General features: G+C 37.9%; 1 protein-coding gene across 21 annotated transcripts in view; it reads left to right on the forward strand.

Moving 5' to 3' along the window:
* Positions 1-14,310, forward strand: part of LOC138309051 (uncharacterized) — a 115,523-nt gene that overhangs the window by 21,071 nt on the left and 80,142 nt on the right. For all 21 annotated transcript variants that reach the window (XM_069250152.1, XM_069250154.1, XM_069250157.1 and 18 more), the window contains exon 3: positions 4,297-4,462. In XM_069250152.1, the coding sequence (XP_069106253.1) occupies positions 4,318-4,462 (145 nt within the window). In that variant the 5' untranslated portion in view covers positions 4,297-4,317. The remainder of the gene's footprint in view (positions 1-4,296; positions 4,463-14,310) is intronic.

Raw genomic sequence — 14,310 nt, forward strand, 5'->3', positions numbered from 1 at the left:
AAAACTCATTGACCGATGGCAAAAATATCAAACAAAAACAGAGGGGTTCTTTGGTTCAAAATAAACAGTAGGATTAAGATTGCAGTTTTCACTCATTACTCATGACATTCACTCCCCTGGCCGTGACACACCAAAGTCTATAAAAGTGGTAGTTGCTGCTACTGCTTAGCGTTCAGTATACAGGGAGTAGGATGACTGGTAGGACAGTTGGTGTCTTCAGCATTATTATTATTATTATTATTATTCAGTGAGATTGCACTATAAAAATGGTAAGAATTCTACTATCACAAAGAGACACAACACATTCATACTACAGCCTCTCATTCAAAATAGACATTCACACACCCCAAGACATTGTTTGCTGGGGACACCATCTTTAAATGACCTTAGCTGTTGATAGGAGGTTAAGCTCAATTGACCAACCCCTGAAAATTCATATTCGACTCAGCCTTACAAGAGTCAGAAGAGTCCAAACGTGTCTTTAGGGGTTAACAAGTTTATATCTGCATTCTGAACAGTCTGGTTAGTATTGATTGGCCGTAATGAGCTTTCCTTGTTCCTGAGATTAGACCGACTCGGAATTCTTCGCATGCTTTGTGTAAATGGTCACCTAGAAATCGGGAAACTAGCACCATCAATAACACCGTTAATACGACCAATGAAGAATAAGTGTCAACGACTTGAGAATTTCGCTGATCTTCCACCTGATTGCTAATTTCATATCGGGAAATAAGAGTATAATATAATAACATAGGCCGAATGGCATCACCTGAACTCACCTGGTTTTGTGCCTAATCAGGTGAAGATATTTTGCCTGTGTTTGTTATGGTGGGATTTTTTTGTGGCATTGATCAGTTTATAAAAAATCCTAAGTGATGTATAGGAATCAATAGACCGTACTTGTTTATTGTGTTACCTGGGAAATGATGGAGAGACCGACTTGTACAATTCCGACGAAATTGGAGAGGGCAGCAGCATTGTCAATACTGTTTAGGTTTAGCATTAGCTCTGTTTCTGACAGAGCACAAGATTTCTATATTAAATAGAGCAATTGATTATGTATCAGAGTTTTGTGTTATTTCCTTTGATATTGAGGGTTATAGTATTATTCATATCTGCTTTCCTATTTTGTGACTTCTGTCCCATAGGGTCCCACCCTACCCCCAATTCCCTGTCCTGTCCCATAGGGTCCCACCCTACCCCCAATTCCCTGTCCTGTCCCATAGGGTCCCACCCTACCCCCAATTCCCTGTCCTGTCCCATAGGGTCCCACCCTACCCCCAATTCCCTGTCCTGTCCCATAGGGTCCCACCCTACCCCCAATTCCCTGTCCTGTCCCATAGGGTCCCACCCTACCCCCAATTCCCTGTCCTGTCCCATAGGGTCCCACCCTACCCCCAATTCCCTGTCCTGTCCCATAGGGTCCCACCCTACCCCCAATTCCCTGTCCTGTCCCATAGGGTCCCACCCTACCCCCAATTCCCTGTCCTGTCCCATAGGGTCCCACCCTACCCCCAATTCCCTGTCCTGTCACATCAGGCCTCATCCTGTCCCATTCCCTGTCCTATCCCATTAATTCCCACCCTGTCCTATCCCATTGATTCCCACCCTGTCCCAATCCCCGATCTATCCCATTAGATCCCAACCCATTCCCTGTCCTATTCCATTAGGTCCCATTCTCTGTCCTATCTCATTAAGTCCAACTCCATCCCATCCAATCCCATTCCCTGTCCTATCCCATTAATTCCCACCCTGTCCTATCCCATTAATTCCCACCCTGTCCTATCCCATTGATTCCCACCCTGTCCCAATCCCCGATCTATCCCATTAGATCCCATCCCAACCCATTCCCTGTCCTATTCCATTAGGTCCCATTCTCTGTCCTATCTCATTAAGTCCAACTCCATCCCATCCAATCCCATTCCGTGTCCTATCCCATTAGGCCCTACCCCATCCAATCCAATCCCATTCCTTGTCCTATCCCATTAGGCCCCACCCCACCCCATCCAATCCCATTCCCTGTCATATCCCATTAGGTCCCTTTCCCTGTCCTATCCCATTAGGCCCCACCCCACCCCATCCAATCCCATTCCCTGTCATATCCCATTAGGTCCTATACCATCCCATTCTCTGTCCTTTTCCATTAGGCCCCACCCCATCCCACCCCACCCCATCCAATTCCATTTCCTGTCATATCCCATTAATTCCCATACCATCCCAATCACTGATCTACCCCATTAGGTCCCATCCCATCCCCTTCCCTGTCCTATCACATTAGGTCTCACCCTGTCCCATTCCCTGTCCTATCCCATTAGGTCCCACCCCGTCCCATTCTCTGTCCTATCCCAGTAGGTCCCATTCCCTGTCCTATCCCATTAGGTCTGACCCCCACCCCATTCAATCCCATTCCCTGTCCTATCGCATTAGGTCTGACCCCCACCCCATCCAATCCCATTCCCTGTCCTATCCCATTAGGTCCCACCCCGTCCCATTCCCTGTCCTATCCCAGTAGGTCCCATTCCCTGTCCTATCCCATTAGGTCTGACCCCCACCCCATCCAATCCCATTACCTGTCCTATCCCATTAGGTCTGACCCCCACCCCATTCAATCCCATTACCTGTCCTATCCCATTAGGTCCGACCCCCACCCCATCCAATCCCATTACCTGTCCTACCCATTAGGTCTGACCCCCACCCCATCCAATCCCATTACCTATCCTATCCCATTAGGTCTGACCCCCACCCCATCCAATCCCATTACCTGTCCTATCCCATTAGGCCTGACCCCCACCCCATCCAATCCCATCCAATTCCGCTTCCTATTACATTGGATCCCACCCCACATGTTAAAACCTGCCATTTAAGTACCAAGAAAGACATACAAGTCATGTAATATGGTTTACAATGCTGATGTTAGAGAAATCACATGTTATAAAACATTGTTTAATCCATGAGATGGGAGTGTTTATACAACTTCAACTCTTCTCCAGAAGAGAGGAGAGGCACTGACAGGGAAAGGGGCACTAATAACTGTGATTACACTACAATCATTACACACTTTAAAGATGCTCCACCTCTGACAAATGAGCTTCTCTGTATTGAATGATTTGAAATGATATTGATTGCATATGGATCAAAAGCAAAATGTTAGTGTTTCATTCTAAGCCACAAATTTTCAATAATATTAATGTCTGGTGATTGAGCAGGCCATATAATGGTTGGTATATTATTTTTGCAGCTTAAATTCGTTTGTAACATGTGCCCGATGTACGGGGGCATTGTCGTCTTGGAATCTATATATTTTGTCGGCGAAATGCTGAGCGATAACAGGCCAAAGATTATCATTTAGTATATTTATGTATTTCTGGGCATTTATATTTCCGTCAACTTTACAAAGAGTTCCTACACCATAATATGTGATGCATCCCCACACCATAACAGATATCCGGCGCTGACGGGGAGGGCACATGCACTCTGGTAGAAAAGATTCACAGGCTGTTCTCCACACATATACACGGTGATTATCACCTATTACAACCTGACTTTCATCAGAAAATATTATAGTTTTCCAATATTGTTCCACACTAAGTCGTCTTTTTTCTAAACACCAGCTTAAACGTTTTTTACGATTTACTTCCGAAACAGCCATCTTTTTTCTGACAACTCTGCGCTTCAAATCCTTTTTATGAAGAAATCTTTGAATAGTTCGACTATTTACTGTATTTTGTACATCCAATCTTTCATTTAATTCATTAGTTATTTCCGTCAATACTTTGCCTCTCTTTGTTTTTGTGTAACGAAAAAGCCATGTTTTGTCTCTCGTTGACAACTTGGACGGCCTACCTGTTCTTGCTTTGTTTTCCAGAGTTCCTCTTTCCAAATACCTTTTCCATATGGATCTAATCATAGATTCTGGTATTCCTGTTGCCTTCACCAACTCTGAAGTTTTATGTCCGTATGACTTCATTTCTATTATAACTTTTTTTATATCAGACGAAACTTCCGCCGATTTCCTCCCCATCTTTACGTGGCTTTGTTAATGTTGGTATTTTAGTAAGCTGACGTCTGTCTTTGACAAATGACGTCAGTTACGTCATCTGCGACGTCATATCAAAAAATTAGCCAAAAATATATATTTCTGTACGAGTTATACCCCTTTAGTCGCCCGAAGCGCACAGCGGCAGAGCCGCCATTTTAAAAAATCGCGAATACTTTTGTCATGGTGCTGTACATTCTATGTCTGCTGTCTTACAGCCATAGCAGGTTTGACTACATTCTATGTCTGCTATCTTACAGCCATGGCAGGTTAGCGTGACGATGAAGACGCGGGACGTGTCGTCTGCACCGGTCCCGGAGGTCGGCAGGGAGTTCAGTTCCGGGTCATCGAGTCCAGCCAGTGCCTCCTTCGCCACAGATGAGATCACCCGTATATCAGAGGCAAAAAGTCGAGGCATTGTGAAAGGTCAGTTGAACTTTATTGTTATACAGTCAAACTCGTCATAAGGACAAACACCTATAAAGGACACCTGTCTATAACGGACAGAATAATCAACCTCATTTGGTGCAATTTACTCTATAATCCTCTGTATAAAGGACACCTGTATATAAAGGACAGACTCATCAACCCATTTGATATATATTATAGAATTGTCCTCAGTATAAAGAGCACCCGTCTATAATGTCCCTTCTGTGTCCTTTATAGACAGGTTTGACTGTATTGTGCACTGTTAGAGCTTACTCCTATATTAGAATTATAATAACATTTGCTTCCATTTCTGTCTATTCATATCTTCATCACCTTAGTGTTTAGTTAATTTGGTGTAAATTCTACGTTAATTGGATAGCTATAAAAGTTGGATGGGTGTTGGAACCATGGCCTTCTGAACCCATGTCCTCCAGAACCCATGTTCTCCAAATCCATGACGCTCGATCTGTACCCACAACTCTCCAATCACGTAAAGACAGAGGTTATACCACTTAAGCTATCTTTTCACCAAGTGTTAAACCAGTCCCACTACAAAAACTTAGATAGAGATGACAGAGTTCACTCCCTTTCCCTCATTTTATGTGAAGAACAGTTACCTACTTGAAGAAGAGTTGTTTCCCTTGCATTGACTAGTTCTTCTAATTAATTGTTATCCAAAGTTTTGATACTTTTTGTGTGAAAAACATTAGTCAGAATTTGAAAAATTAATTTAAAGATGCAAAGAATATTTGATAGAATCTGCATGTAGGAGGTAATTAAATTGATACAAAATTTTATACCTCATGGCCCCAGTTTCATCAACTTTTGATAACTTTAAATTCTTCATAGTAAATTAGTAAATTATTATAAAAGTTAGGAAAAAAATCTTAAGCTTTCTTTCACTTCTGTAATGTTTTGTTATGGAGAATTTTATGTTAAGGAATTTTTTGAAGATAGGAGCTAGGATTGATGAAACTGGTCTGGAGCCCTGTAAGTGTGTGAAGCATTTCCTACGCAATTAATTAAAATACTTCTGGGAGACTGACCAGAGTGTATGCAAAGGTATAAATTCACGATTGAAAAGTTTGAAAACAATGCACTTAATTACTGTTAATGATCTCGATGCAGGGAATATATATATGCATCAGAGAGAAAAAAATCAATCCATATAACCAGTGGGTACATAATGGGATGTTCTTGTTGATATTGATCGAATACGGTGTGGGGCCAGTGGCCAGGTACTGACCGCTGGTCTGTGGTTTTTATGTAGGTACTCCGGCTTTCTTCCATCAATGTCCCTGGCTGTTAACAGGATATTTAACCAGTCAGAAACTTTAAGCACTAGTCCGATGCCCACGATTAGTAATTTTATGGCTGGACTAGTGCCTGGCAGTTGTAATGAACTAGTCCGATTGGACTAGTGACTCCACACCCGATTAAAATCGGTAAATATACTATATTTACAAGAGCGGTGGTCAATTGCAGCACATTTTGAGTGCATTCTGTATGTGATTTTTTTCATTCCGGATGCATCATTTTGTGAAAATTTGCGTTCACAAATGCATCCAGACTGTTGTTTCGGTCGAAAATCCTGAACTGATCATGACTGAAGTGCTGAAGCAGAACGCCTAAACGGCTGTATATTTAATTTGGACTAGTGATTAAATAGTCGGACTAGTAAAACTTTGGGGTTTACTAGTCCAAATGACTAGCAGCAAAAAAAATTTATGTCACAGACTGTTTTACTTATATCAAATCAAACAAACTAATTGAATGTTTTCCTCTAGGTTGATGATATCAATATCTATATTATATGAAGTGATTTAGAAAGGTATTAATTTACACTTGAAAAGTTTGCAATATTTCACTCTATACTCATTTCCAATTGAAGAGACCTAGAGAGATATGTACAGTAAAAATATTTGTTTCTCAGTGGACCATAGATACCTGTGTGGCTAAATGTACTCGCTTATACCGATAAATACAGCATTTATATCCAATTGTTTCCTTTCGTGTTTGTGATATTTATATATTTAAGTTATTGTGGTGGTAGGTAATTGAGCATTTACAGTGATTACCTCCCCTTGCTATTACCAAGTTGACATGGATACCGATTGGAAAGTTGCCCCAACTTACAAACTTTGACAAATAGTAAAATGTGATCCAAAAACAGATATTTTCTTTCTGATTATACATCAACAACTTTTCTATTTATTATGATTGTCTTAAAAATTATTTTATCAGCTGTAGAAACCCATCTGTGTTCAATTTATTTTGTTTGGAATTATTCCTGTCAAGCTAACCAGACTTTAAGCTAGTGGTCGGAAACCTGTAATGATCCGGTATAATTAGAGCGGTTTGTCATTGACATTTGTAGTGATATCTCCGAGTTTAAATGGTCGTAACAATGGCACAATTAGATCAGATTTCAGTCTTTGTATCGGTAAGAGAGTCGATATCCAATACTTAATGCTAAAATAACCTGCTTGAAATATAGATCTACTGCATAATAATCAATGGAATTAGGTTACTAGTGTAATTATACTGCACACTCCAAACACTAAACCTTAATCTAAGGAATATAGGGAAATCAGGTTAAATCAATTCTTTCTATGTTTCATAGTAAATTGTGAAAGCTCAAAGAAAAAAACACAATTTTAATCACTGAGGTATATAGAATGTATGAGAAATATCAGAATTATTTTATGCCCCTGAATGAAAAAGGGATTGGAATATTTTTTGCGGCTCTATATAAATACAGGCAAACTTGCTATAAAGGACAACTCTATATAAAGGGCACCTGTTCATAAACGACAGACTTATCAACCCAATTTGGTGCAATTTACTATATAATTGACCTCTGTGTAAAGGACACCTGTCTATAAAGGACAACTCTATATAAAGGACACCTGTCCATAAATGACAGACTTACCAACCCCATTTGGTGCAATTTACTATATAATTGACCTCTGTTTAAAGGAAGTCTGCCTATAAAGGACAGACCAATCAACCCCATTTGCTGCAATTTACTATATAGCTGACCTCTGTATAAAGGGCGACTGTCTATAAAGGACAGACTTATCAACCCCATTTTATAAAATTTAATATATAGCTGACCTCTGTTTAAAGGACACCTGTCTATAAAGGACAGACTTATCAACCCCATTTGATGAAATTTACTATATAGCTGACCTCTGTATAAAGGGCACCTGTCCATAAAGGACAGACTTACCAACCCCATTTGGTGCAATTTACTATATAGCTGACCTCTGTATAAAGGACACCTGTCTATAAAGGACAGGCTCATCAACCCCATTTGGTGCAATTTTCTATATAATTGACCTCTGTATAAAGGACACCTGTCCATAAAGGACAGACTCATCAACCCCATTTGGTGCAATTTACTATATAATTGACCTCTGTATCAAGGGCACCTGTCTATAAAGGACAACTCTATATAAAAGGCACCTGTCCATAAAGGAGAGACTTACCAACCCCATTTGATAAAATTTACTATATAGCTGACCTCTGTTTAAAGGACACCTGTCTATAAAGGACATTTTTGTGGTGTCCCTCTGGTGTCCTTTATAGAATTGTTAACTGTGTCCATTCCGTCAAATCCAAGTCCTGTCACATAACATTGCATTATGCCATGTTCCACTCTGTTATGTAGAATAGAGGCTGCATGAATAATTTATTTACATTGATGAAGCTAATGATGTAATTAGAACTAGATTCACAATGAGGGCTAAACTAAATTTGTTAATACTTCTGATTTGAGATACTAAAAATAAAACTGGAAAGTATGCTTCCCGTCAAATAGTTCCACCTGCTGGTGATTGTGATTTCTTATTTTGACATTACTTTTCACGTCCAAATCGGCAGAAATGTCTTGTGGTTTATTTAAGATTTTTTGGGCTTTTATTCACATCATGGACTACTTAATTATTATGTTTTTGCATAGTACAGAGTTATCTGCCCTTGTGGGTATGTATTGAGTGTAACATCATACTTTTCAGAGAAAATGATGAGTTTCACACGCAAAATGATGAGTTTCACACGCAAAATGATGAGTTTCACACACAAAAGGATGAGTTTCACACACAAAAGGATGAGTTTCACACACAAAATGATGAGTTTCACACACAAAATGATGAGTTTCACACGCAAAATGATGAGTTTCACACGCAAAATGATGAGTTTCACACACAAAAGGATGAGTTTCACACGCAAAATGATGAGTTTCACACACAAAAGGATGAGTTTCACACACAAACAAAAGGATGAGTTTCACATGCAAAATGATGAGTTTCACACACAAAATGATGAGTTTCACACGCAAAATGATGATGTCACAATGAATGCCTACCCACAATAGAGATAACTCATTAATATTCATAGATGGAATATATGGTGTCAAGCTTCATCAAGAAAATTCCATGAAAAGAGTCTATAAGCCACCAGACACCACTTAAAATACATGTAATGGTTGATATGAAACTAGATTATAGTAAAATTTAACCTGTCATATATTGACGAAACTTTTGTAGAAATAGATTCAGGGCAAAACTAAACAATCAACAGTAGATGATGATAAAGTTGATATCTAGTTGTAACCTAGATGTAATCAAACTTCACACATGTGTAGCCGTAGATTATCTAACTTGACATGTAAAGCATGTGTACCTGTCCTAGCCTAGATATAATCTAACTTCACAGGTAAAACATGTGCGTTGTCATAACCTATAGATATAATCAAACTTGACATGTAAAGCGTGTGCGATGTCAGGAAATGAACAGGTCAATGTACATCAAAAAAGCTTATTGTGGGCACAATGACAGTTCGGTTGTGCACAGTATTCACCTGTCACAGAGCCAAACGAATCAATACACCGAATACGGTAAACGTTACAAAGGTTTGAGGATTCTGTTAATGAATAAAACTACGGAATTCATGTCTACTCAACCGTATAGGACTTTGCATGGATGGTTGAGTGTGGAATATTTTGAATGAGTTTAATAATTTGATATGCTATGGAACTTTAGCAGGTGGCGTATGTTTCAAATTATTTAACAAAAAACCATATATCTTTTGACTCGGGCAGTACATTTTATTTTTGGGAGATAATTGTGCAACGTCATATTCATAATGAAATCATAATTAAAAAAATGCAAAGGATTTTATTACACAGTATTAAATATGTTCTGAGTTTCAACTATTCACATTGGCTAATACATGGTCATGTGGAGATTGATATTAGCCATATTGACTCAATGTTTCCATTTTGAGAAACACAGAGTCAATATTACTATTGTGATGTCACAACCGGATTGATATTGTGCTTATGAATTCCAATGCTCAAATGCTGAGTTCTCCAGGGTGGCGTCCTATGACCATGGTTCTTGTAAATTTAAAACATCATGAGAGCTTTTTTTTAAAAAATTTGTTTATGTACAACACAAGAATTGGAATACAATACAAGTCAACAATTGAATTAACATCCTGCGAAAAAACAAAGAAAACTATGAGACAGTTACTGGGTGCAATGAAACCTGCCTTAGGGACCACCTCTGTATAAAGATCCTGCGAAAAAACAAAGAAAAATATGAGACAGTTACTGGGTGCAATGAAACCTGCCTTAGCGACCACCTCTGTATAGCGGTTGGTCTTTATAGACAGGTTTGACTGTCCCTAGGGTGGTCTATATAGACAGTTTTGACTGGCCCTTGGGTGGTCTTTATAGACAGGTTTGACTGTCCCTTGGGTGGTCCTTATAGACAGGTTGACTGCATATTTTGGGAGACTCCAGCTATCTTCCAACTTCCAAGTTCACGATGAATAACTTTAGCAGATATCATTAGTCATAGCTTTCAATATAACGTAGGAAGATTTTAATTCATGGAGAAAACTTAAAGTGAACAGTCGGGCAAGATAAGTTAAAGTTGGTAAAAATGGAGTGAATGTATCCGGTATAATTTCTTATGGAATAGAAAAATAAAATCTCCCGTCAAAACCTCTCTGCATGCGAAGAAATTAATTTATAGTTTAGGAATCCTAAAACGTCTTCCTGACTGACTATGTCCGTGGTTACGTTTCCACGCAGCCTCGCTTTCATAGTTATTTCAGTGGTCAGAACTGGGCAACGTAAGCAGAACTTGGCCGTCATTCTAATATGTGAGAACATTGGGAAGGCCAATGAAAGCATTGACTAGACTGGTTTTCTTTACCCAACTATTCACTTTAATTGCAAAGTTCATGAACAAAATCGCACACAAAAAGAAAATTGGTTTACATTATCCTCAAATGACCCTGGCTATATGTAGGACAAAAATAAACTGAACGTTATTCAAAGATATTTACCGTACTGATTTGAGCTGAATTGGCCATGAAAAGGTACAGATATGATTGAGTGTATTAGGGTTTTAGACCAGCTTAATGGTTGTGTGTATGGATACAGGATGAATGGGATATTACATAGCATTAACAGGTAGGTTCTTATTTATTACATATATTTATATCCATTGTCAAAAATTTCAATGATTTCCTTCTTGGCTTAAAAAAGTAATTTGAATTAATTTTTTTCCATTCTCAAAAATTTCAATGATTTCCTACATGGATAGATAGTAATTTTGATTAATTAATTTGTCTCAATACTGGGTTGTTCTTATTTATTATACATACATTTTTATCCTTTTTTCAAAATTTCAATGATTTCCTACTTGGATAAATAATAATTTTAATTAACTCGTTATCAGGTCGGTTCATCTTTATAATACATACATTTTTATCCACTTTTTATCCACTTTCAAAATTTTCAATGATTTCCTAATAGGATAAATAACAATTTTAATTAATTAATTTGATCTTGTTATCAGGTAGGTTTTTATCTATTATACCATTTTTTATCCTTTTTCAAAATTTCAATGATTTGCTACCTGGATGAATTATAATTTTAATTAATTAATTTGGTTTCATTATCAGGTAGGTTCTTATTTGTTATATATACATTTTTATCCATCTTCAAAATTTCAATGACTTTCTACCTTGACAAACACTGTAACTTGAATTAATTAACTTTATCATGATAATTACCTATTTTAAGAAGGATTTTTAAGAAGGATACACAGGTTTTAGTAATTGAATGCCATAATCACTTTGACTAGACTTGACTTGATTACAGATTTACAGTTCTCAATAAATGGCATGAATAAGTGATTATTTTATGGTTTTTTTAAGAGCTAGCTTAAGGCAAAGGTCCCTTTATAAGATTATAGATTATTGCATGGCTTTTGTGTAATAAGATTTAGTACACCTGGGAAATTATGTAATAACTGGTTTATTTAATCTCTAACAAAATGAAAAGTTGTCTCTATATCCCACTGCTTTACCTTCAGAGTTTAGAGATATTCAATAACAGATTAAAATGGCAAGGTTACCTGGTAGAGAAATCAAACCCAAGGGAGATAACATGGTAGAGAAATTCAAGTCAAGGGAGATAACATGATGTAGAAATTCAAGGAAGAACTTCAACCCAAGGTAGACAAATGCAACTCAAAGGAGAAAGCATATGATTTGAGAAATTCAACCCAAGGGAGATATCATGGTAGAGAAATTCAAGTCAAGGGAGGTAACATATGATTGAAAAATTTAACCCAAGGGAGGTAACATATGATTGAAAAATTTAACCCAAGGGAGATAATCTTGGTATATGACAACAAAGTTGCTCTGACAGAATATTTTGATTTATCACATTTTCTTATGTTATAACCCTAGTGCGATCCTATGACATGTATATATTAATGCAGATTTATTCATTAAGCAGGAATTCTTCTGAAGTTTCTGATCTGGAAAACAAGCTTGTGGTCAGTAAGTTTCGTAACAGGAAGACCTTAGGATTTGAATCCGGGACCTCCGAATGCTCTACCTATTGAGCTACCTGGTCAATGATGATTTATCCATTCCAATCCCGCTACATTCCTCCCTCCTTCCTTAGATTATTTTTCTCAAACACCCTGGCTGTTAATAGGACATTCAGCTTCTATTCATTGGTATGGAGGTAAATTTCAAACATTTTGTATAGCTAAATGTAAATCGCAGAAAAAAAGCCTTGCAGTAACCTACACATGGATATCAAGGCCGTTTAATGCAGTTTGATTCTATTCTGTTTGATCAGTTTAGTCATTAAACATTCTTGCTAGCCAATACTGCAATTATATTTGTTTAATGTTCTGAAATAGCCTTGTGGTCTATTGAAAATTTATTTGCATAATGCGGTTTTTGAACATGGTTTTTGAATAGGAAAAATGGCACACAGATATGAAGTTGTGAAAAGCCAATTTTTCACCTCCGTGTTTCCAGTACAAATTTAAAGTTCAATGGCCTCCTGGTGATGTCTTTTCATAATTTAAATATCTATATATAGATTTCCATAAACCAATAACCACAGACAGTACTGATATCTAGTTAACTTATCAAATTTTATTTCAAAATATTTTTTTTTCCAATAAACTTTATTAATGCATTCATTTAGAAGAGACAGTCTCAACAGACAGGAGGGGGATGTTTTTAAGATTTATTCAGGTAGAAGGTCTACCGGTTTCGCCCATGTTGGGTTTCATCGTTTCATTTTAAAATATTTTTTGTCAATAAATATTATAAATATATAGAGTTATACTGAATATTAAGCAGTAACATGTATCAACAATTAGATCAGAGAACAGACTACTAGGCCTATACTGAACTTCTTTCATAAAATTATTTCAGTACAGTGTATGTAACTACAGGATAAGATTATAATTTGTTGACAACTTTAATATCCGGCTGTTATTAGTATTCAAAACAATCTGGTGATATGCTAGTCAATCACATCATGGCCATGAGGTCATTGTAAGGTATTTATAGTTTCTACCAGGTGTACATAGTCTTTTTGGCTATTACGATGACATAATCTGACGCTATGATTTAACTTGATCCAACTTGTTGCTTGCATGAATGTTTTGGGAGACTGCAGTACATTCATGTTGCAGCTTTCTCCTTATAATTGTGCGACTCTTGTCCTTTTTATATGGCTATCTCACTGAAGCATGCTTCCAAAGACTCCAAACAAGAACATCTCACCTGGTCACGTTATATATTGAAAACCGACAAACCAATCGATCCAGTCTTATATGTTAAATGCTATGAATTAGTAAAACCTACCAATCATATAGACTATCGTGTGTGTCGGCCAAGGGCAGAACCCAGAGCTTTCCTCACCGCAATGAGAAGGCCAAAAATGAAAGCCTTCCTCACATGAAAGAGCTCTCAACTCAAGTCCAAAAGTGTGAGCCTTCCTCGCTGGAATAAACACTCAATTGAAGGCTAAAATGAAAGTCTTCATCACAGGAACGAGCTCTCAACTCAAGCCCAAAAGTGTGAGCCTTCCTCGCTGGAATGAACACTCAATTGAAGGCTAAAATGAAAGTCTTCATCTCAGGAACGAGCTCTCAACTCAAGCCCAAAAGTGTGAGCCTTCCTCGCTGGAATGAACACTCAATTGAAGGCTAAAATGAAAGCCTTCATCACAGGAACGAGTTCTCAACTCAAGGCCAAAAGTGTGAGCCTTCCTCGCTGGAATGAACACTCAATTGAAGGCTAAAAATGAAAGTCTTCATCACAGGAACGAGCTCTCAACTCAAGCCCCAAAGTGTGAGCCTTCCTCGCTGGAATGATCACTCAATTGAAGGCTAAAAATGAAAGTCTTCATCACAGGAACGAGCTCTCAACTCAAGCCCAAAAGTGTGAGCCTTCCTCGCTGGAATGAACACTCAATTGAAGGCTAAAATGAAAGTCTTCATCACAGGAA

This window comes from Argopecten irradians, chromosome 15 (assembly GCF_041381155.1).
Source record: "Argopecten irradians isolate NY chromosome 15, Ai_NY, whole genome shotgun sequence".
In the NCBI taxonomy this organism is placed as follows: Eukaryota; Metazoa; Mollusca; class Bivalvia; order Pectinida; family Pectinidae; genus Argopecten; species Argopecten irradians.